The sequence below is a fragment of the Anguilla rostrata genome, chromosome 3 (assembly GCF_018555375.3).
Source record: "Anguilla rostrata isolate EN2019 chromosome 3, ASM1855537v3, whole genome shotgun sequence".
Lineage (NCBI taxonomy): Eukaryota > Metazoa > Chordata > Actinopteri > Anguilliformes > Anguillidae > Anguilla > Anguilla rostrata.
Window position 1 is genome coordinate 40,932,885 of NC_057935.1, and position 23,194 is coordinate 40,956,078.

The 23,194-nt window shown below is 39.5% G+C and overlaps 2 protein-coding genes across 2 annotated transcripts in view; one reads left to right on the forward strand and one right to left on the reverse strand.

Moving 5' to 3' along the window:
- Positions 1–2,950, forward strand: part of LOC135250842 (acid-sensing ion channel 4-A-like) — an 86,449-nt gene extending 83,499 nt beyond the window's left edge. The window contains exon 10 of the mRNA XM_064327604.1: positions 403–2,950. Within this exon, the coding sequence (XP_064183674.1) occupies positions 403–513 (111 nt within the window). The 3' untranslated portion in view covers positions 514–2,950. The remainder of the gene's footprint in view (positions 1–402) is intronic.
- A 2,680-nt stretch (positions 2,951–5,630) lies between these two features.
- Positions 5,631–22,000, reverse strand: chpfa (chondroitin polymerizing factor a). The gene is made up of 4 exons (XM_064327605.1): positions 21,406–22,000; positions 15,784–16,348; positions 10,710–10,892; positions 5,631–9,975 (listed from the first exon to the last, which is right to left on the reverse strand). Exons 1-4 carry the CDS (start codon positions 21,699–21,701, stop codon positions 8,713–8,715), a joined length of 2,307 nt encoding a protein of 768 aa, XP_064183675.1. The 5' UTR covers positions 21,702–22,000; the 3' UTR covers positions 5,631–8,712.
- Positions 22,001–23,194: the final 1,194 nt, after the last annotated feature.

Consider the following 23,194-nt stretch of genomic DNA (forward strand, 5'->3'; position numbering starts at 1 on the left):
GAACAATGGTTGGGTTAAAGGGATAAAAAAAAAGCACAGAACTATTTCTTTAATTAACTCACAGTGGGGTTCAGTCCCCTAGAAAGTTTTTTTTTTTAAATTTAATCACTTGCAGCAAAATTAAGTTTTCTAGTCCTCTGTTGTTGCGTTGTTGAGGTGTTGCCTGAAACACCATGGTCGCAAATATGTTTAATGAAAATTATAATTTTAGATTAGACTCAGAATTCCCTCCCTTTGTTGTAGCTTAGTATGCAGGCCTTTCTGTCTAATATTCCCCTCTAGCTGACTGATTAAAATTACTACTTCCCTTTGAGTAGCTCTAGCACATTTTTTGTAGTTAAGGTTACCATTTCATCTAAGAGACTAAAATATGTCTGTTTGGCTTGGCACTGTGACCCACAGGAATCCAGCGAAAGACCCAGGAGTCAAGCGGAGGGTGCTTACTCAAACACGATACTGCCAAACCACCACCATCACGTGCACCGCAGTGTCTTTGAGGACTTTGCCTGCTAGAACCTCCCAGTTGTCCAGCTCCTCTGTCTTTTGTTGCTGGATGTGAGGTTTTTACCAGACACTTGGATCTCAGTTCTGCCTTTCCTGCCATTACCAGTGAAAGCTACAGCCAAAGTCCAACACCAAACCTGTGCTGCTAACAGACCTATTGTACACAGGCAGAGAGTGGACGCCTCAGTGTGGTCCTGCTGAACACTGGCACCCTTTCCCCACCCCCTCCTTCGGGAAGCTGTCCTCTCAGATACCATTTCTATACGGATGATTTTCCTACAGAACCACCAAAAGAGAAAGGAGGATCACATGACATCTAGCTACAGTTCATAGTCAAGAATAAGTACACATCTTTGTCACATTTTTAGTTTGTGAATTTATGTTTTTCGCATATTTATTTCAAGTTCTTTTCTCACCGTACATCAAAATGTCCCATGTCTATTTACCAAATTATATAGAATAGTTATTTATTATGAAGAGATCTATATGCATATATATGTAGATATTAGAGGCAAATTAATTTTAAATTATGTCAGAGATGTTTATATCAGTAGCAATCCTACTGTTGTCTCTTTCTTCTTTCCTAACTCCTAGCAAGGGGCAAAATCTGATTTATAATATTTAAGACAACTCAGCCAAGGTAAAGGCAAGTTGATTCAAGTTTTTGTTTCTTAAGTTGCACTGGACAGGACAAATGTATTGGGAGTACAGGCACCATGCAATATATACAATTTTATCCTTTCTTTTGTACAGACTCTGGGATTATGCAGTAAACCGTAAATTATCTGCAAGCTCTTACACACTCACACTAACACAGATGAGAATGATTTAAATGGAACTAACAGATTACGGAAAAGAAATTGGTCTACTTTAGGCAATGTGTACGGCGTCCTGTCCTTGTTTTTTTTTTTAATCTAAGGAGTTCTGGAATAAAGCAGAGTTGTGAGTTTGTGAAAAATTCACTCACTACCCACAGCTCTCTTTGATAAATGCTACATCTGGAATCTGCTTTCCCAGCGTTTGTGGGATTTTAGATGTACCCCATAATCCACACTAAACTTTTTCAGTACAGGAAAGTTAAGGTCCTATCACTGATGTTTTGATTACTTTTATATTTGGCAGCTGATTGGCTGTAACCAATATGGGTGAAACCACATAATTCTGACCTCTCAGAAAAACCCTCGTCAAGGCCTTGCACTGTTCTGTTTTTGACGGACTATGTGATATTGGGTGTATAAAAAACTCATAAAATTTGTTTCTACATTTTTTTCCTTATTTTACCTTGCCTTATGGCAGCGCATGACAGGTGGAAGTACATCACTGAATGCTAAACTCCATTCTAAAGTCATATTCATTGAGGAAAATAGTGTGTATGCAATTCTCATACTATGCTATATTTTAATCACAATAAGCAAATGTTACATCAATAAATTACATTTAAACATGATAATCCATAAATAAATCCAGTACCATATGTAGCATATAGGATACATAAAGCATGCCTGCCTTCCATTATCAAGTAATCATAGGCTATGCATGGCTTTGTAACATTTTGACATACTCAAACTCGATGTATCTGAGTTACCTTTATACACACAATCTCTAATGGCACCCAGTCCTGGCTACACATGTAAATATGGTTCCTTGTTATAAACAACAGTATGTTCACAACGCAATGTAGGAGTGGGGAAAAACATGGCAGCAAACAATGTGGGTATTGCTATTTCAGTTAGATTTATATTTAAAAATGACCTTTGCAACAGGGTGGAGCCATAAAAGCAAGCTGTAGTGAATCGATTTAACCAGTAGAGTGCTGCTTTGTAGTAAGTAGCTGGTCTGAGGAAGTTTCCAAAGTAACAAGATGATCACACTTTGTGATGATTTTGCTGACTGAGGTAATACCATATTCAGGCCCCCAGTCCGTCTGTTACGTGTTTTAGAATAAGTGACCGAAGCACTGAATACTTAGCAGCAGCTGATTCTATCATTTCAATAATTATTGCAATAGAACTGGTGTTGAATTTGTATCGTTGTTTTATCATGTGAAAACACACCAGTTACAGAATTTTGTGTTTAACTGTATACTTTTTTAAATTTATTTTACACATTATTTTTGGTACATTATACACTGCTGTGTGTAGATTATATGTTCACAGAACTTAAGCACTTCCTGTGTATTGCTTATTCCTGTTTCTTTGTGTACCTGAATGTTAGCACGTATGACAGCAAGAGGAACACCGTCAAGGTATGCAGCATTTACCTGTCAAGGTACGCCACTCCTGTACGATACGGAAGCATATGGACATATTAATTGAAACGATTAGGAAATGCTAAATACATTTTGTACAGATGTCTACTGTTGTTACTGTGATTTTTTTGAACAAATTTTATAAATGTAATGGCAATTATAAGGATTCATTATTAAAATGAAAATTATTAATGGAAATGTTTGTTTGTATGTATGTCGTTAGACAGTAGGTCTCTGTCTCCTAGTCTCTAAATCAGGGTTTTATAGCACATTAATATTACATTATTATGCCATGTACATATCCTTATTCATATTTTCATACATTATTAACCATCCAGACATTTAATGGGGCAACAATTCATCCTCAGTTCCATCAGGACAGGGAAAACAGCTGCTACACCTATAACTGAAACCTACTGCTTTCTAAGGCTGTCAAAAGTGCCATGAAATTGAGTTTGAATATTAGTTTTTGTAATTAGTTAGAGTTTGAATATATTCGAATATCATTTGGCTATAATTCACACAAATAAGCCGCTTATTGTCGGGTGCAATATGCACGTGACGCTCCCTCTAAACTGGCCTACGCGTTATTTTCCACGAGCGGGCAGTAGAATAGAGGACATCGGTGAACTTTGACACTAGGTTACTACATCTGGGGCCTCATTTACAAAACATATTTTTGATCAACTGTGTAGCGCGTGTTTAGAAAATCATGTCAAAGTAGTGATTTAAAAAATTGCAACATGACTCGATTTGACCGTGGAAACGGTCATCGCTCTACGTCAGGTCTTCACTTGACTTGCACACAAGTTCATTTTATAAATGAGCCCCCTGCAGTTTCTATAGCCTAAAGCGCAAATGAATAAAGCACTTTCACGTGGATGTAATTTGCCACACATCGGCATTTATTAATCATCGGGAAATGATTGTTTATAGGAAATCCCTGTTTAGTTCTTAACACAAAAACTATTCAAACGGCTAATACCTGTAGCCTAAAACAACATAAATTAGGCTACTTACTCTGTTCAGTTTGTTTAACTTCTTTCATCATCCAATTTTATCAAAATCTTCAGAAAAGAAAGGAAACATAGCCTGCCATGGGAACATTATTTAGCCTAAATTGTTAGCTTACCAGATCTGTTGAACGAAAAAAGACTGGCTCGCGAGGCTAGCTGACCAGTAACGTTAGGTGTCCATAGAGCTGAAAGTATCACCGGAGGTTATTGGCAAGGAAAACCAGACGATCCACTTGCCCGAAATGAACTTTGCGTGCATGAACATGATTCGCCGCATGAAATGAAAGCCTGCATGTTAATTACAATACGCGGGGTCCAAAACTAATATTCGAATGCTCAAATTTAGGTTCGAACTTTAAAAAAAGAAAGATTTTCGAATAGTTTTCGAACTTCGAATATTTTTTGACAGCCCTACTGCTTTCAGGTGGATTTTTCTAACCCCTTCTCCATACAACATCCAGATGGTAGGGTCAGAATTTGGTGTGAACATCATGAATCCAGGGATCCATCTTGCTGTGCGTCAACAGTCCAGGCTGCTGGTGGTGGTGCAATGGTGTGGTGAAGGTTCTTGGAACACATTAGACCCCTTAAGACCAACTCAGCATCATTTGATTGTCACAAAGCACACATCATCTCAAGCTGGTTCCATGAACATGAGAGTGACTGCAGTTTACGTGAACGCCGTGCACAGTCCCCAGATCCCTATCCAACAAAGCACCTTTGGAATGAGATGGAATGGGAGGTTTGCAGCATGAATAAGTGGCCAAAAAATATGCAGGAACTGTGTGATGCTATTGAGTCAGCATGGACCAAAATCCCAAAGGAATGTTTCCAGCACCTTGTGGAATCCAAAGAATTCAGCCTGTTCTGAAGGCAAAGGGGGGGGGGGGGTCTAGTCCTACTCAGTACTAGATAGGTGTACCTAATAAAGTGGCCACTGGGTGTGAGTATTTATATACAATCTAATTATATGTCATTTGGTTACTGTTGCCCTATAGTTATGTGGTTTGCCTGCCTGCCCACAGCCAGTATGCTAGCGGTGCCCTAACAAACAGAAGATATAAAAAGCATCTAGACCACCTTTTCCTTACAGTGTCTAAGAAACATTGTTGATACAGAATCTGAAACTTGATGGTATTCTAGTATCTCATGAGTACTTTGTCAGAAAGAATACAACAACTGAACAGATTTAGGAAGTAGACTTAAATGGGGAAATGTAAGGTCACAATTCATGCATTTTCCTTATTGGACTTGAGTTGCTTTAAGAAGATATAGCTACATTCTCTCAGAATGCAGTTAGTGCTAAACTTTACACTGCATCATCAGACATTATGTTCAACCTGGCTTGAGGATTGTGTCAGAGATGCACAGCTTGTATTGCTTCCCATGGTGGGCATGGAGCCTAGAAACCGGCAAGTTTCACAGATCACATAATGGGAAATAAGTCAACTGAGGGTATCTACTGTATGTCAGGTTCATTCAGTGGCAACATAATTTTTATCAGGTAATTCAATGGAATATCATTTTTAGATAGAGATTTTTTTTGCCCCCCCCCTCCCCAAGTATATCCAATGAATCTGAATTTGAATCTTCACGCTCAGCAGATATATAGCTACCTTGTTATACATTCATGAAAATCATCCGTGAGGTTAAATGTGGTAAAGCAAATGAGCAATTTATTTTATTTTATTTTTTACAAATCTTGGACTGGAACATAAAGTGTAAATGTCACACAGTTGGCAGCCACGTGAAGAAAATGATGATGTCTGATCATTTGGTGATGCTTAAAGGTGACCGCAAGGTTCTGTTAGTCAGTGTTTAATGTTTTGTATACATTAGGCTATATAATCAAAACAAACATGTTTATATTAAATTATTTTATTTGAGAATTACAAAAAATAATAATTCACAGTTCCATAGAACTTCTAAACATCACCTTTATGTCGATGTGACAAACTGGTCGTTCCATTTACATATAGATAAAAATAGTGTCAACATGGATCAAGTTACTCTTTGCATTTATGGTACTACTTGAATAGCATCAAGACACCCATTAGACAGCCTCTACATGTGACCTGGTGAACTTTGAACTGCCATTTCAGCTGCACATATTAACAGTGCAAGGTTTAAAACATCATTTGACATTTTATTCATTTTTTTTGAAACTCTAGGGGTTTCATACTTGTTCCTGGTTATGGTTATACACTTTGTTGTCCATCGCTCTGGATAAGAGCGTCTGCCAAATGCCTGTAATGTAACATTTATGTTACTGTGCAGAAATGTAACACCTCCCCCTTTATGTGAAACATCACCATTATCCATCCTCTATCATTTATCCATCATACATTTACATTTCCCATGTCGCCAGATCTCCATACGGCTTGGATTAAACTCAGTTTACATTTCTGTATCTCACAGAAAAGTGTAAGGTTTCTGTGTAAGTGTATGGTTCCTTAATATTAAATCCATTTATAAAGTAATCTAAGCCTTAATTAAGACTTGCTTCCACACAATATCTGGACTTGATGAATATAGACAAAGATAAATTGCTGAACATTGAGAGGATAACTAAATATAAAACATGGTTTTGCTCAATTACAAATAAAAATGTGTGCACTGTTCCTAAACTACATGTGTAAACAAAGTTGATAAAGAAAACAACAACAAAAAAATGAAACAATAAGCTGTTGGACATACACTCTTGTACAATTTTACAATAGCATTGTATCATAACATTTTAGACTTCTCAAGTTTCACAAGCCATATAATCTCATTTCATTTCCCTTACCCATACGGATGGATAAAGACGACCAAGACATTTCAAACAAGCTCGAACCACAAACCAGACATGGATCAGAAATATTACTGCAAAATTCAATATACATTACATGTCTGAATGTGTAAATCCTACACTAGACAAAAAAGTGACAACAGTGTTCCACTTTTAACTTCTTAACTTTAGCATGTTTAACTTCACATATCTCCTACATATAGGCCTACAGTGTATTTAAACAATACAATCACTTTAAATACAACTGAGCCAGAAGGAATCATTGAAGCAGTCAAGTCTTGTAGAATCTCTTTTAAAATGCTTCCTTTAGTCTACTGAATCACAGCGGTGCAGTTAGAAGCTTTCGCAGTCTGCTGTATTGCAAATCACAGGGCTCTTCTGTCTGTGCGTACTTCTACTGATGCAGGTCACAACTCTGTGACTATGGTGCACCACCATCTCCATACCCATACTGCTCTCAGCCCAAGTAGAGCTGATGAAGTCCGCCCACTTCCTATCAAAGGGTACTGCTGTCTGAATTAAGGCCTGTTATAAGTGGTTTGGTCACCACTGAAAGGTGTAAGTATAGTTATATTTGGGGCAGTTACCCTGCTCAATATTATTAATAATAATAATAATAATAATAATAATAATAATAATGACCTTGACATTCTTTAGTAAACTAAAACCTCCCCCTATGAGTAGACTGAGACATCAGAAAAATGTTGAATTAGAATTTCTTCTATAACATAGATTGAAACAAAACATCTGAAAGAAACTAGTTTAATTGTCATGGGCCAGGAAAGGAATGATGCCTATGGATACCAAGAGTATGAGTGGAATATTTAGATATGTAAAAAAATGTAAAGAATCCAAGGGCAAACAGAGGTATCACCCCTCATCATGCTATCAGGAACAATGTTCTCACCTTCAAAACCCAACAAATAACTTAATTCTTCCTAAAGGTCACTGAAATTCCTGCTCTGATACTTTCTCAACTGAACTGTCTCAGGCTCAGTCTTCCAAAGATCTTGAGCTTTTGACTGAAAACCACATTGTATCACCACAAATGAGAGTTCCATGAGGCTGCCTTCTACACATTCTGTCCGTGTCACAACAGGACGTGCTTTGGTATATAAATTTCAATCAACAGGCTGTCTCACAACTATTTATTTTTTTGGTATCACAACAGAAAGATTGTGTATCGTCTTGTCCACCACACAGTCAAAATCTCATACTGCTTTTGCATTAACAAGGTTGAGCCTCCTGGGGCTCTGTGCTTTCACTAAATCAACTCTCAAACACAAGCCATTGAAACTCAAACAATAAGCTTTAAACCAAAGTTCTGGCCATTTGTTGAGTAAAGGCTCACTAAATTCAGTTCTTTCCTCAGAAAATATACATGTACACATTTATCCCTCATTTTAAATAGACATTCTCAAATTTAAATACTTGTGAATATGTTCTTGCCTAACTACAAATGTAATGTACACATACATACATAAATAGACATTTAAATTAGAAATATTTATATGCAAGCCATATATGGCCTATTTTATTAAACTTGAATATCCAAATACTAAGCTGCTTTATAATATATCAACAGAACTATTCAAATGTCAGATGTTGAGTTTGTAGTTTCCTGTTGAGAAGCCATTTAAAAAGCCTTTCATAACTTGAGGACTACTTGCTAACAAAGCTAACATGCAAATCAAAGGCACCAATAGCAATAGCAGTAATTTAAAGGGGTGCCAGCATTTATGATCATCACAAGTACTTGCACATTTTCAGAGCTGCCTGTTTGAAATTGTACCCTCGGCGACCACGACAAAGTAAAGACGTTTTTAAAAAAACAAACAGTGACCTTCATACAGCCTCCCCCTCCGCAAAACCGTAAGGTTAAACATGGGAGAGCGAGTTAAAATGACAAGAATGAAAATTATTTGGAAGTGGAAATTTTCAACGTGTTTCAGATAAAAAGCGTTTTTGTATGGGTGTGAATTTGTAACAATGCCTATTTTTCTATGCAAGTGTGATTATTATATGGTGATTATGTGTGTGCATATAATCGGTGGCATTTTTGTAAACATAACAAAACTCCTCAGGATATGCATTACCTTTGTAAACTTTTTGATGACTACCTGGAAGGACAGCCTCACTTTTCAGTTTTGGAATCACGTGCTGTTGCCCTGTTCTTGTTCGAATAGCAGCATTGCCAGCTGTGAGCGAGAGCCCAGGCTCTCCAGATTGCTTTGGACACACCTGTGGTAGATCTCCTCGCTTAGGCGGGGATTGCATGCCTGGTACCTGTATTTCTGGTGCAGTGCGGGCTCCACTGCCCTGAATACGTGCAGGCTAGAGTACTTGATAAACATGTCGTAGACATCCAGAGTCTCCAGGATCTCCTCGTTCTCCTGCACATCAGAGGCCATGCGAGTTCGCGTCGCCATGTAGTCGGCGTTATAGAAGCAGGCCTCATCAAAAACACTGCGGTCAAAGTGGCCCGAGTCCTTGACCAGGTCAATGTTAACTGGGGGCTGTTGGTTGTGATAGGCAATGTCTGGGCTGTAGTCCTGGAAGTGGATAGGGAAGAAGACCTGCCAGCTGTTAATGGAGTTCATGCGGCAGCGGTTGAGGAACTCAGAGTTGACGTTGGTGCTGACGCTGGCGACGAAGAATAACGTGTCCACAGGGTGCTTCTTTGAAATGATATCCATGATTTTGATTTGGGATGGCGCTTCGGTCTTGACACTTATCCATGGGATTTTGACAGTGGGATACTTGCGCTCATAGGCATTGATTTTCGCTTTGACATCACCGAAAATGTCATTCTGGTTGACCTGCTGAGCCTCGAAAGGGTCATAGATGAACAGAAAAGTTAAAACGGCATTTTCGCTCGTCTCAAAGAAGTTATCGGCGTACACCTGGAAAAACTGGTTGATGTCGCTGCGGTCGTGAACGGTCATCGGCAGGATAATGTGAACCCTGGTGGCTTCCGTGACGTAAGGCATGGGGATGATTTCGATCTGGCTCAGGGGCCGCACCAGATGGACCCGTTTGGTGATGGAGCGGCTCCTGCCCTTCTGATTGACGACCTCCAGCTGCAGGTCCAGGGTGTACTCCATCCCACGGGTGGGGTCGAAGCGCCTGTACCCGTTAATTAGCTGCTGCTTCTTCAGGTGTAGAATCGGCTTGTACTTCTTGTTCAGCTCTCCCATTGCTGTCTCGATGACGTCGGTAACGTCCGCTTTGTCGATCCCATGCAGCTCGCATTTCGGGGAGCCGTCGGTACAGGAGTATACCTGATCCTCTGTGAAGTACTCCCATCTCAAAACCTCAAAACGAGTCTTCGGTTCAAAGGGAGGATTGATCCCAATAGGCCACTGGGCACTGCGATTTCCATCAAAGGCCACCTCACTGATATTCTTAATTTCTGCCTGTGGGGGAAAATCAAGAAAAATACTCTTTCTATTGATCAAAGAATGAAGGAGTTCACTCACAAAATTCCCACCAAACACCACAACGTTTTAACTGCAAGCAGTGTCAAAAACAGCAAGCATGGGAAAGGCACCAATCATTTTCAAATAATTTGAGAGGTTTTCCAATCATATTTAAGACCATACATAACAATGCTGGATAAACTGCAAGCAATTTCATGCAATTAATGTCTGTTCACTTTTGAAAAGTGGCTCTTCTTTTCCTTTGAACAGTTTTGCTAAATTTGTTGAATACTGAGTGTTCTTTTGAAGAGTGGGCAATTGTTGAACAATGTTCTTTTTTTGCTAAAAAAAAAAGCATGTTTTGTCAAAAAGTGGACATTTCATTGAACAGTGGCTGTTCTGTTCAACAGTACCTGTTTTTTATACAGTAAGTGTGCATTGTGTTCCATAGTATGTGTTTCTTGAAAAATGCACATAGTATTGAACAGCTGTCCTTCTGTGAACAATTTCTGCATTGTGGAAAAGTGAGCACTGCTGAGCATTCTACTAAAAAGTTTGTATTTCCAGCAGCTGTTCTATTGCATCTTATTGAAAAAAAAAAGCTATTCTGTTGATAGTGGGCATTTTTCTCATCAGTTGGTTTTTTTAATAACAGGTGTTTTGTGCTGTTTATAGAACAGCAGACGATTTGATGAACAGTGGCAGTTCTACTGAATTATTGTCGTGCTTACCTGCAATTTCTCAATCTCACTGTAGGTTCTCTGTAGCTCAATCTCAGTGAAATGCTTATGCAGTCTGTACATCTGTTCAGGATCTGAGACTGGATGGACAGCGAGGGCATTCTTAAAGTTCACATTTTCCTCCTTACTAGGATCTGAATTCTTTCCCATTTCAAAATGATAATACTGGAGTCCCTGAAAAAAAAAAGATATTAGCATACAAAACAGCATAAAAACTGAGGTGAACAGAGTAATAAAGCAAACGCAAGAAAATACAGTGAATTTTAATGACACACTCATTTATGTATTTGGGTACTATCGTAAGATATAGTCCAAAATGGTGTTCTTCTTCTAAAAATAAAAGTATATCAAGAAAATTAGAAGCAATAAGATAAATATAGGCTATAACATGAAAAACCAAAGTAGTAAAAACCGGATAGAACTTCAAATAGTTAAAATATATGGCCATGTACCCACAATATAGGCCTACATGCCAAAGTAATCATTTCATAGATTTATTATCATACTAACATTTTAATAACACTTCTGTTGTTTGGATTTACCTTTCGATAGTTATTTCAATGCATTACTGAATATGCATACACTAAAAAGCCTATACCATGAGCCACCATAATTATTTTTTGTGGTTCAATAAAGGAAAGGCAAAGTAAACAAGAGAAAATCAATGTAAAGTAAAAAATATCAAAAAAGCCTACCAAGTGTATATTTTCAAACTCCAGTCTAGACAGAATAAAGGTAATGATCTCACTCTTGTATGTATTTAAATCTCCACTGTTTACATGCAGTTGTGGGAGGGTTAATTTTAAACAACTAAAATGCTAGGTAGGCTAAACGGTTTCAAAATGCTTTGCACATATCAACTTAGGCTTTGCCTCAACTAGAAATATAAATGTAACCATCAAAGCAGGGTCTTTGTATGTGGCTTTGGACGGTATGTGCCTACAGTACTAAATGCTGATCCGTCAGAGCAATATGGGAATTAATTATGAGTATTAGCTCATTATCAGACCATGTGAGATTACATAGCACATCATTACCCTCTGAAGCATGTAAAGTGAATTTGAAATGATGGAGCTGCAGGTCAACACATTCTTTCAACCAACCCCCACCCCCACCCCCAACCACCACACCCCTCCCTGTTCCCCCCTCCCCAGGGGTTACCTCCCACAGGAACGGTTAATTGCGCTTCGCTCCTCGTTGTAATTATTTTAACGACTGTGCCAGACCACAGTGCCTGGAGCAAAATCATTTCCCCGCAGTGCACACAGCGCACCAATTTATTAACGATCCCAATCTCTGCACGCTGAAAGGCTTGATTTCACCGCAGGCTTTGAAAACGTGTTTAAACGCCGCTGCTAACGTGGAATCGCACATTTACAAACGAGCATATGGCACAGACCTTCTTCTGAAGGATGGTAATCGCAGCGACTTCACACAGGAGGAGAGAAAGTACTTTCAGATTAAAGCCGCAGATGGATATTTCAAACAGGCACATCTGCATGCATCATTTCTCCGGCTTGCTGTTTTTTTTTTCAGCATGAGGTGGATGTCAGGTACATGATTCTGAAAAGTTTGCATTAGGAACAGAAGGTCTCATGAAACCCTTAGATGTAGCCTAATTGCTCAAACTAACTTTCATACTCTTATCAGCCCAATGCACCCACTACCGAACAACCACCAGGTCAAAGGCAAAGAGTTTCAAGCAATAAGAGTGACACATGGGTGTACAAAATAATGTTTTTTTCTTCTTTGGTTCGCTTGTTTATTTATTTATTGAATTAAATTACTGTGGGCCCATTTGAGACACACTATCCAGTAGACTCAGTAAAGTCATAAAGAGGGGGGGCCGGACATGTGGGCTTGAGAGTCAAATTCCAGGTGGGATGCTTGCATTTACACCCTTAAGCAAGGCAATGTGTTTGGGTCCCTGTTAAAAACGCACTGCTGAATTAATGATTAATAAAAGAGTTAGGTTTGCTCAGATTGTATAACCTAGGGCATGCTTGCTTTTACCCTTCAAACACAGCAGACTTTGGAATGAGGTATGTAAGCACCTGAGTCAATTACATAAGAATATCCATTGGTTATTTTTAACCAATAAAAACCACACAGAATTAAACATCTCTGCCAGTGTGCTGTACAGTCAGTTCATCATGGCTGACATGAAAAACCCAGTCATTCCTCTACAGCTCAAAATGTTTAGACAAGACAACTTGTGCTGTTCTGTGAAGAACTTGCCAATAGCTTAAAGGAGAGTTACAGAATAACCAACACATTTGTGTTCACGTGATTTCTTTTCAAAATATGTGACATGTTCTATGAATATATATGCAGACAAGATATCTACTGAAAGTATGCAATGCAAGGAAAAGGCAAATTTGGATTGCCCATATATCAGGTTATTAGACGTTATAGATATAGGCCTACCTTCAGAATAACACTAGGTGCCTTATAACAGGACAACATAATCCTAGGATTTACCAAGGGATTTAAGCAGAGGAGACTCTACAGCAAACAGCCTATCAAGGCAAGAGCGTCACAGGTCGTGTGTACACAATTAGACAGTTGCCATATAAACAAATAGCCTAAATAAATACAGTGTCTATACATATTTTTTAATAATGAACAGGCCTATGTCATTCCAAATGCTAAGCATTTCATTTTGAAGTTTCAAATTGGATTCAAATGTTTCTGAATTCAAATAACACAGTTCTTATATTCAAAAATGTGCTGTATGATACATATTGTTAAATGTCACTTGCTGGTTACCTCTGATTATTTTCTCGTCCCCAGCACACCCAGCAAAGCAGAACAATCTCCAAGAATGCTGCATAATACTGCAGGCCATTTATAGTGAACATAGCATTAAAGGCAAACTGTGGCAAAGTAGGCTAGCTATATCATTCAAAATGTTGAACAGACCCAGGCCTGCCCCCGTGGTAGGGTGATGTGTCTATACCTACCGTGCAGAGTGGTGAGAGTGTGCAAAAGAGGACACAGAGCTGGCTGAATTAGCCAAAAACTCTTTCATTCCCACTTTTCCTTGGGCAAGCAATTCTAACCCAAAACAAGGCAAAAACGAAAAGGGAGAAAAGGCAGAAACTAATATCCCACACTGCAACTCATAACTATTGCTCCAGCTTTGCCTCTATATCCGACTTGATGAGCAACAAGATACTCTGGCTGACTGCCAATCAGTCACAGGTGTGTGTTCCCGTAAGTGAGATTGCCATATCCTGGAGGCATACCAGGGCTGCATTCAACACAAGAAAAAAACAATGCAAACTGTTATAACATCAAATTGTCCCTCCAAACATCTGCTTAGCATGGCTGCAGAGTCCTGTGCGATTGCGTATGGTGTGACTGATTCTTAAATACGTCACCCACGGCTTCTAGTTACATTATGTACCCCCGCCCATTTCCTCCCCAGGCACAACCACCAAATGCGAGCAAACATATCTCAGATTTCTGCAAAATTATGAAAACAATTTTGCATGAACATAGCTTTCAAGGTGAACCACAGCAAAATATTCATCAGACTGAACAAACTGCAGGCTTTGTGGGGCAACAGGAGCAGGCTGAGAGGAGCAGGGCTCTCCGCTCCTCCCTTACCCCCTGCTGTGTCATAAACAGCTCAAACATTCCCTTTCATGGCAGCCAGTTAGTCACTTACAGGTCATGAGGAGGTGAGAGGCCAAAGGAGGATGCTTTTTTACTCAAATACTGCCTGTGTTTCAATACAGTGCCCTGTCGCTATGTTTAGGCAATGCTGGAAGAAACAGAGTTTAAGTAACAAAGCATAAAACATTCTAAGGGTAGGTTCGTACAAGGTTGACTGTAGCAGTTTTTTACGGCCCTTGTTTTAATTAGCTTTGCGGCGAGAACCATGCTCTGCAGGGGAGACTTCCCAGGACACACATCTGTGTTAAAGTAGGCCTGCACAGGGAGACCCAGGTCCCAGCCCCTGAGATTAGGCAATGCTGGGAGGCCCAGTTTTTGCATCTGTGACTCTAAAGTAATCTGTGCTACAGCAGAAGGAAAACAAGCCCACTGTAAAGCAAATACAAAAATACTGGCACAGCAAAACAGCAGTTCAGAGTTTGGCACTTCTGCTTGTTTTGTAATTCAGCAAAGAAGTTTTTTCAATTAAATTAATCAAATTATTTCAAACAAGCTCATTGAAAATGAATTTTGCGCAAGAGTGTTTTTGTAACAGACCACTAATACGTGTCTTGTGTGAATGAACACATCCATTCCAGAATCATTTGGATCCCAGTGAGCACCATGTGTGTTACTGCAGTAGTACATTGACTTCAAGGAAGCTCCCAAAAATCCATAATGACATAAACATAATGAGGGAGTTGTCACTGAGGTTTTGTAATGGTACACTTTGCATTCAACACAAGAAAAAACAAGTCAGCCTGACTTGGTTCTTGTGGGGGTATTGCTGTTGAGGCCTTTTTGCATGGTACAGATCTCAATCACAACAGAATGAGCAGTTCGCTTCAGAGGCTAACAGCTAACTGACACTCAAATTAACAGCTCCACACTACAATCACAGATGGCAAGAAACAAAGCCTTTGATGCAGTGAAAGATTATTCACAGCTTTGCAACACCTAAATATAATCTTTAATCAGAGGATGTTACCGAGAGCTCCGAACTGGCGCACGTTCATACCCATTGTGATTTCAATTGGAGCTTTGGTAGTTGCACCAAAGTGACAGTGCAATTTCTGAGACCTATGTTTGCCAGATGTTTTGTGTTAGGTTTCACTGAGTGACAGGAAACAGCCTATTACACAAAGCCTCAGTGGGCTGAGGCCAAAGAAGCCGATTTTGTTTCATTTGCAATGGAGGCATCTATGTGATGATGAGGGAGACCCATGGTATACAGTATGAATCAGAAGGGAACATTATGTGTACTGTGAAGCCTGGAATTAATGAGGAACGAAGTAGGATAACTGGGAAAGAAATGTGACGCCCAGTGAAACTCTGCCATAGTAAAGACGTATCCAGAACCACAGAAATTCAGCCCTGCCTATAAGACAAAAACAACCAATCATACCTCGTGCTCATCCACGCAGTTTGTGTTGGCGTAATCGATGATGCATCGGCCAAGCCACTCGTCTGGCCTGGCGCTCAGGATGTCATTCCTGCAGTTCTCCAGGAAGGGTTTCAACCGAAGCAGCAGTGTGCGGGACAGGAGATACCCGAACCCACCGTAGCAGTACCTGCCCTCTGGCTCTCCGCCGATGAACTCCTCCGGGCTGCCCATGTACAGGTTGCGGTCTATGCTCAGATGGCCCACCAGGGCCTTGAGGCGGTCGGCCTCTGTGTACGTGTCGTCCTGGACGAAGTAGAACCAGTCGTATTCGGCGACGTAGTGCTCCAGCACATATTTGACTGTCTGGAACATGTTCCAGATGAGCCGTTCGTCACCGTGTGTGACCACGAACATGCCGTGGGGAATCTTGCGGTTGCGCATGCCAGTGAAGAACACCACGCTCTCCAGGTGGTGGCTGATGGTTCGGTTCACGGCCACGCCCAACGTGTTGATGGTGTTCTTGGACGTCATAACCCCCACAAAGAGCCTCTCCCTTATGCCCAGCTCTGTGCTGATGTACTTCGCCCTGAAAGCGAAAAAACTCCATTATTACAAGATTTTATACTCAATTGAAAGCCCTTATTGTGGGTCACATTAAGTTCAGATATAGTGTTTTCCACATAACATTTTTGGATTTCTTTGCTACAATAACTGACTAATGACAGCACCATCCCACAAGTACAACATGCACTTACTGATGGATTGCTCAATATGACAATAAAATGTTTAACACTCCCTCTTGTGGTTTATAAGGACATGCTGTCATAAACATTCCCACCACAATTAGTCTAAATGCCTATTTTACATGTACTGACAATAACAAACTCCATATGGAGCCATAGATGAATTTGACTTATCTAATGTTTTTAATAATGTACATCACACCAGAATTATCAAAGTATAACATTCAACAGTATGGACAGAAGCTTTCTTTCTATAAGAGCAGTGAGTGTGTGATTATGCCTAGTCTGTTGGACAGACCAGCAGGCTATCCAACTGTCTTGTCTATAGTCCAGCAAGCTATCCAACAGGCTCGTCTATAGTATAGGTAGGAGCACATATTCATTTTTTTTTTTTTTTTTTTGCTTTTTGGAGGGGACATTTCAAAGAGAAATGCTCTTCTGTCAGCTAAATTTCTGCTTATGATTCTTTTTTATTAGGCCTAAGCTACATCAGCCATCATTCACTTACACAATCAATCATTAAGACAATGCTGTCATGTCTGAAGTTAATACCTGCCTTCCTCGGGCAGTAAAATACACTCAATCATCTTATCAGCAATTACAGCCAGGATTTACTAAATCACATGAGGATCATATTAGTTCATATGCATTTTTAGGAATAGACAAATCATAACTCTGTGTGGTAGCCCTCTGAGATACCAGATATGGATAAACATGTAGGCTATAGTAACCACTTTATTTGGTATATCTACACAATGACCAAAAGTATCTGTATCACATTCTAGACGATTATATGCTTCCCCAACAGTTTGGGGAAGGCCCTTTCCTGTTTCAGCATGACAATCCCCCTGGGCATACAGCGAGGCCTATATAGAAATGGCTTTGTTGAGATTGGTGTGGAAGAACTTGACTGGCCTGCACAGAGCCCAGACCTCAACCTCATCCAACACCTTTGGGATCAATTTGAAAGCCAACTGCGAGCCAGGCCTAATCGCCCAATCCGTGCCCTACCTCACCTTCTGGCTGAATGTAAGCAAATCCCTGCAGCAATGCTCCAACATCTAATATAAAGAATATATGTAAAATAATATCCCAGAAGAGTGGAGGTTGTTTTAGCAGCAAAGGGTGGATCAACTCCATACTAACATCCATAATTTTAGATGAGATGTTGGATGTCAGGTGTGCACATACATTTGGCCATGTAGTGTATCTAGGACCCACTTTTGGCTCCAGAACAGCTTGAATTATTTGCGGCATGGATTAAACAATGTGCTGGAAACATTTCTGAGGGCAGAGCTCTAGGATTTTGGTTTCACTAAATAACAATTTACACACTGGGAAGACTGCACAACTAAACAAAACAAATAAAAAAATAAAATTAAAAAAAACTAAAAAAAACACTTAAAACCTGAACTGAGTGACCCACATATGGTTGTGGCCTTGAACAACCGCCTTGGGCATTTATGCCAGCAGCTGGCACTGCCTGAGGGATTGTGGTGCATGCTGCATCAACAGATTCACATGTTCATGCTACGAACATCCTGTTCCACCTTATTGCAATGGTGCCCTATTGGATTGAGATCTGGGAAAGTCAACTGAAATCATGTCATGTTCGTGAAACCAGCCTGAGATGATGCATTCTTTGTTGCACGGTGCATTATCCTTTGATAAGTTGGAACGGGCTCTACCCATAAAGGGATGCACATGGTTACCAACCATGCTTAAGTATTTTGAGGCATTCAAATGATGTTCAGTTGGTATTAAAGGGCATAATGTGTGTCAAGAAAACATTCCCCACATCATTACACCACCACAAGCAGCCTGCATCGTTGATGTATGGCAGGATGGATCCATGATTTCTACACCAAATTCTGACCCTACCATCTGCATGTTGTAGCATAAATATAGATTCATCAGACCAGGCAACATTTATTCTGATCTTACATCATCCAGTTTTGGTAATCACGTGCCCACTGTAGCTTCACTTTCCTGTTCTTAACAGATAGGAGTGGAACCTCGCATGGTCTTCTGATGCTGTAGCCCATTCGCTTCAAGGTTCAACACATTGTGCATTCAGAGATGCCCTTCTGCACACCACTGTTGTAAACAGCTGTTCTTTGACTATTTGTAGCCTTTTCGTTAGCTTGAACAAGTCAACCCATTCTCCTTTGACCTCTCTCATTAACAAGGTGTTTTTGCCCATAGACCTGCTGTTCAAATGATGTTTCTTGATTATCACACCATTTTCTATAAATGCTAGAGACCATAGTGCATGAAATTCCCAGAAGGGCAGCCGTTTCAGAGATGCTGGAACCACCACATTTGACGCCAACGATCATACAACAGTCAAAGTTGCTTGGATCACACATCTTTCCCAATCTAATGTTTAGTCAAACAGTTTAACCTCCTCACGATGTCTGCATGCTTTATATTGCTGCTGCATGAGTCACCGTTTGGAGGAGCAGGCTATTTGCTTTAACAAGCAATTATAGCCTACCTAATTAAGGTCCACTAATGCATATAGGCTACATATGTGTATCAATGTGTACACATAATTTCATGTGCTCCATTGGATTGTTCAAGCCAGGTGAGAATTACCCACCTTATTTATAGCCATGAATGTCCTACTACAGGCCATGGGAACCTTTGCCTTACAATAAATTCAATGAACTGTTACTTCAAACTACGTGAGCTTTTGGTACTTGACAGAGATTTGAAGTTTTAACATTACATTTCTGAAGCAAGACAGAGATTACAGATTGCAAGTTAAATCACGTGAATTTAAACCTGTCTAGTTGGATATCAGGTTACCGTTTAAACAACATTGTGAGTGTAAATAAATTCAGGTCAGTTCACTACTGTAATTTGATACATAACATTTCAGTGACCAATTTGCAAGATTTTTTATTTATGTGGCTTTGCTTTTTCTCCAACCTGCTGTATTGTCTTATCCAGATGTGAATGCTACATGAATTCCAAAGCACCCCGACTCCAAGCACCATGAACACAACAGCAATACAAGGTTTCCTCAGAAACAGAATCAAATAAAACAAACTTGAAAGTAGACTTTTCCTGTGCTGGTTTGAGACAGTTGGGCTGTGTTATGTTAAACTCCGGTCTTAAGAGTTAAGTTTGGCGTGGAGATCTAATTAGCTATCACACCTGTGGTGTCCACCTGCCGTGTTTGACACGGCCTAAGGCTCTCAGTCCAAAACAGGGACAAGTAGCCAGGCAGAATAATGCAGATACTTGTCAGAGTGTCTGTAAAGAAATTCATACATTCGGTATGTGATGTGGACAAATAATTATCGCCACTTTTCACAAGTGTTCAGACAACTCCATGATCAATTGTCATAAAAATGTGTCAAACAGTGAAGGCACGGTTCCTCAAAATGTGGCTAATCAACAAACTGAGGAAACATGATACAGCAATTTTCAGTAAAGGTGTCCAGCGGCCACAGGTATGTCTCATCTCTTATTATGTTGTGTAAATGCATTTGACTTAAGATAACTGACTTCTTAACTGCTTCTAAAGAAACCAGATGAAAATTCATTAAAAAAATATAAGTATTGAACTTTCCTCCTCATAATATTATTTGATAATTAAAGATTCAAACGTTTTGACATGGTGCCTTCATCCCTGAATCGTATTTTGTTTTTGTATCATTAGCCTAAGTAAGATTTCAAGTGGGTAACATCATATCATTTTTTCAGTTTAATCCTGGAGTGTAGGCCTGAACCTTTCAATAATGTAGCCTATTGCTTAAATGGAAAATAACATGAAAGTAAAATACTGTACATGTCCTTGAGTAATTGATTTATCCATAATATAGGCAATCGTCCCTGGTCTGGTCCAGTTATGTCCCTCTATTATCGTGGCTGTTGTCTTATATGTCAGGAAAGGGTAAACTAATTTCGACCATATGGGTCTGAAGAGTGAAGCTAGAGGCAAGCATAAAGTACCAAACGCAAAACAAACAAACAAACAAACACGTAAATAATGAACCTAGTGCAACATAAATGGCTAGGCTACCTTGGGATTGTGGTTTGTTTGCCGACATTACAAATAAACTGAATAATTGAAAACTAAAATTATCATATTTGTGTTTCTCAACCCAGCACTAGCCTTATAACCAATCATACCTTGATCGACGAGTGATGTGACACTTAATTCCAAGTCAAAACACATGAGGATTTTAAGGCCTCGGAATAATTTAGGCTAGACTATATCTCGGTTACTAACAGCGCAATGTCAGAATCAGTAGCCTACTCGATACGGTCTCAAATCTTAAAATAAAATGATTTTGAATGCCAACGTTACTGATCTGACACGCACATGCAACAGAACATTGGTTATAAACGTAACCTACTGCATGTAAGCAACCTTAAGTAACCTATCGTTGCATGTTCCTTAACGGTGAGATTTTAATTTAATCTTGAACATAGCGATAGCCTACTTTATGACAAATGCTTGCCTGGCAATCAAACAACACTGTAACAGAAGTTACCATGTAAACAAGTCTTTAAAAACATGGGTTTAAATAATGTGGAAACCGATGGATATTAGGCTACACCTAAAGGTTTAAGCCATAGCCTCATTTTTATGAAGACACAGTTGTGTGGACAAGGATAAACTACTGTATTACCGTAAAAGGAATACAATGAGCAGCATTGATGCTTTCATTCCTGAATCATCCCCGTTCAAGCTGAAAACCCAGCATATGTGGTCAAATTCAGTGAGCTAGTCTAAATTACTTGGCTCCAACTAAACGTTACGGTGATCTTCCGCCAGAAAAAAAGCGTGTAAACGGTTTACGCTTGAAATTCAGGCGTTTAAAATACCTAATTCCATCGAAACCCCAAAGTGCAACCTAATAGACTAATAATTCAAATGTCTCACCTGAAAACTTTCTTCGGTTGACTTTGTTTTACTGGTTTATATGGTACGATTCTCGGTTCAAAATCCTCCTCGATGTCCCCATTTTCCCCGTTAACAGTCGATATGGAATTGGGTCTCCGGGCACCTTTCAGATTCCCTTCCTGAGCCAAAACAACTTCATCTCCGCTTTTAGAATCGGCATCGCACGGCTCCTCGACCCACGTTACACTCAACAAACTCAATGTAAATCCCAAAGAAATACCGATAACAACCGGCCCGATCGGCCTGATGAGAGAAATGAGCATGGGAAATCTCATTGTTTTATGGCAGTTGGCAACGGCAGAAATCTTTCCGGCTCAAACTTCGAATCCCTTTAAAATGTAAAATATACAAAAAAAGTTATCTTTGTAGGTTACAACGTCATTCTCATCTGATGTGATGGTATGCGGTAACACTACTGTCTCTTATCTTCTTCAGTAGGGTAGCGCAGCTAAGATTCTTACGTGTCAGTGGTACTGACTCCTCCTACATAATAAAACCAAACGTCAGAAAAAATGCAACAAAGAACTTTACCGTTTAAATGCCAATGCTGACTACACACATATGCTACACTTACGCCCATTAATTAATTTATAAATTTCTCGTGAAGGCAAAATGCAAAAACAAAAATACAATGAGATGTAGCTATCTTTTATACATTTTAAGGTTGCCATGGTGGAATCTCACGTACACTAGAGGGCGACCAGTCACCTGTACGGAGTCATGTTCCAGTCCAGAATGGAGATACAAAGAACCGCGTTCAAACGTGCATTTGGATTGATCATCAACATTCGCATTTGCCCTGGGTTCTTCTTGCTCCCGAATAAAATGATACGAGTGGGTTACCATGAGATGGTCCATCCGTTGTTCATTTTGAGTGGATTTCTGCAGCCTACTTTCTGTTCTGGTTTTTGTGCGTGTATAGCCTACGTTAGGGAAAATTAAGGCAGGCTATATTCAAGAGCTCCTAAACGTAATCTGAACGTTTCAATGAAAATGGGACTGAACTGACCACCATCTGATTGCTGAACGTTGCCGGTATGGCGACTTAACGGGTTATACGGTCTCATTGCAATCACAACACCATCAACCTCGCGGACCCAACATCCCCATGTCCTCAAGACCTCATACACACCACTGATCTGAGAACAGAGATGACACGAATATGCAACGTTTTATGAAGTACTATAGTATAACTGATTTAGGATTTAGGATTTTATTAGGATCCCCAGTAGAACATCTACTCTTCCTGGGGTCCACACAATACACAAAAACATGACAACAGATAAGACAAAACAACCACATGAAATAAAAAATAGAAACAATATTCTATCTCACAAACATACATATTCTTATTCATATACACTTATATATATATATATATATATATATATATATATATTTTTTTTTTTTTACGGTTATACATGCTAGATCTCGCCCTCCATTAATGTAACCAATGACGTGTCAAAAATAGGAGTATCCACGTGGTTCCAAGGGCAATATTTTCACCATAAAAGATTGTCTCCTCTAATTATGCTTCTCGCTTGTTAGTTATCAATGAAATGACATTTCATTTTGGAAAATATTTTTTTATTTGATTTTGATTTTAATTGTTTGAGTCAATTAATAAAAATTAAAAAAAAACTGATCCTGATATAATTGCATGCATAATTGATGCTACATAATGTGACACAACCTCAGTTGGAGCATAGCAACCACAGAATTTCCAATAGTTCCCCTCATCATCTTTAACAAGACCAAAAGACCATCC

Coding starts and splice junctions, on each gene's coding strand:
- chpfa (XM_064327605.1), bottom strand. CDS start 21,701: ATGAGATTTCCCATGCTCATTTCTCTCATCAGGCCGATCGGGCCGGTT. Junction 10,893..15,783: donor ACTGCGTGGATGAGCACGAG/GTATGATTGGTT, acceptor TTTTTTTTTCAG/GGACTCCAGTATTATCATTT. Junction 9,976..10,709: donor GTGAGATTGAGAAATTGCAG/GTAAGCACGACA, acceptor TTTCCCCCACAG/GCAGAAATTAAGAATATCAG.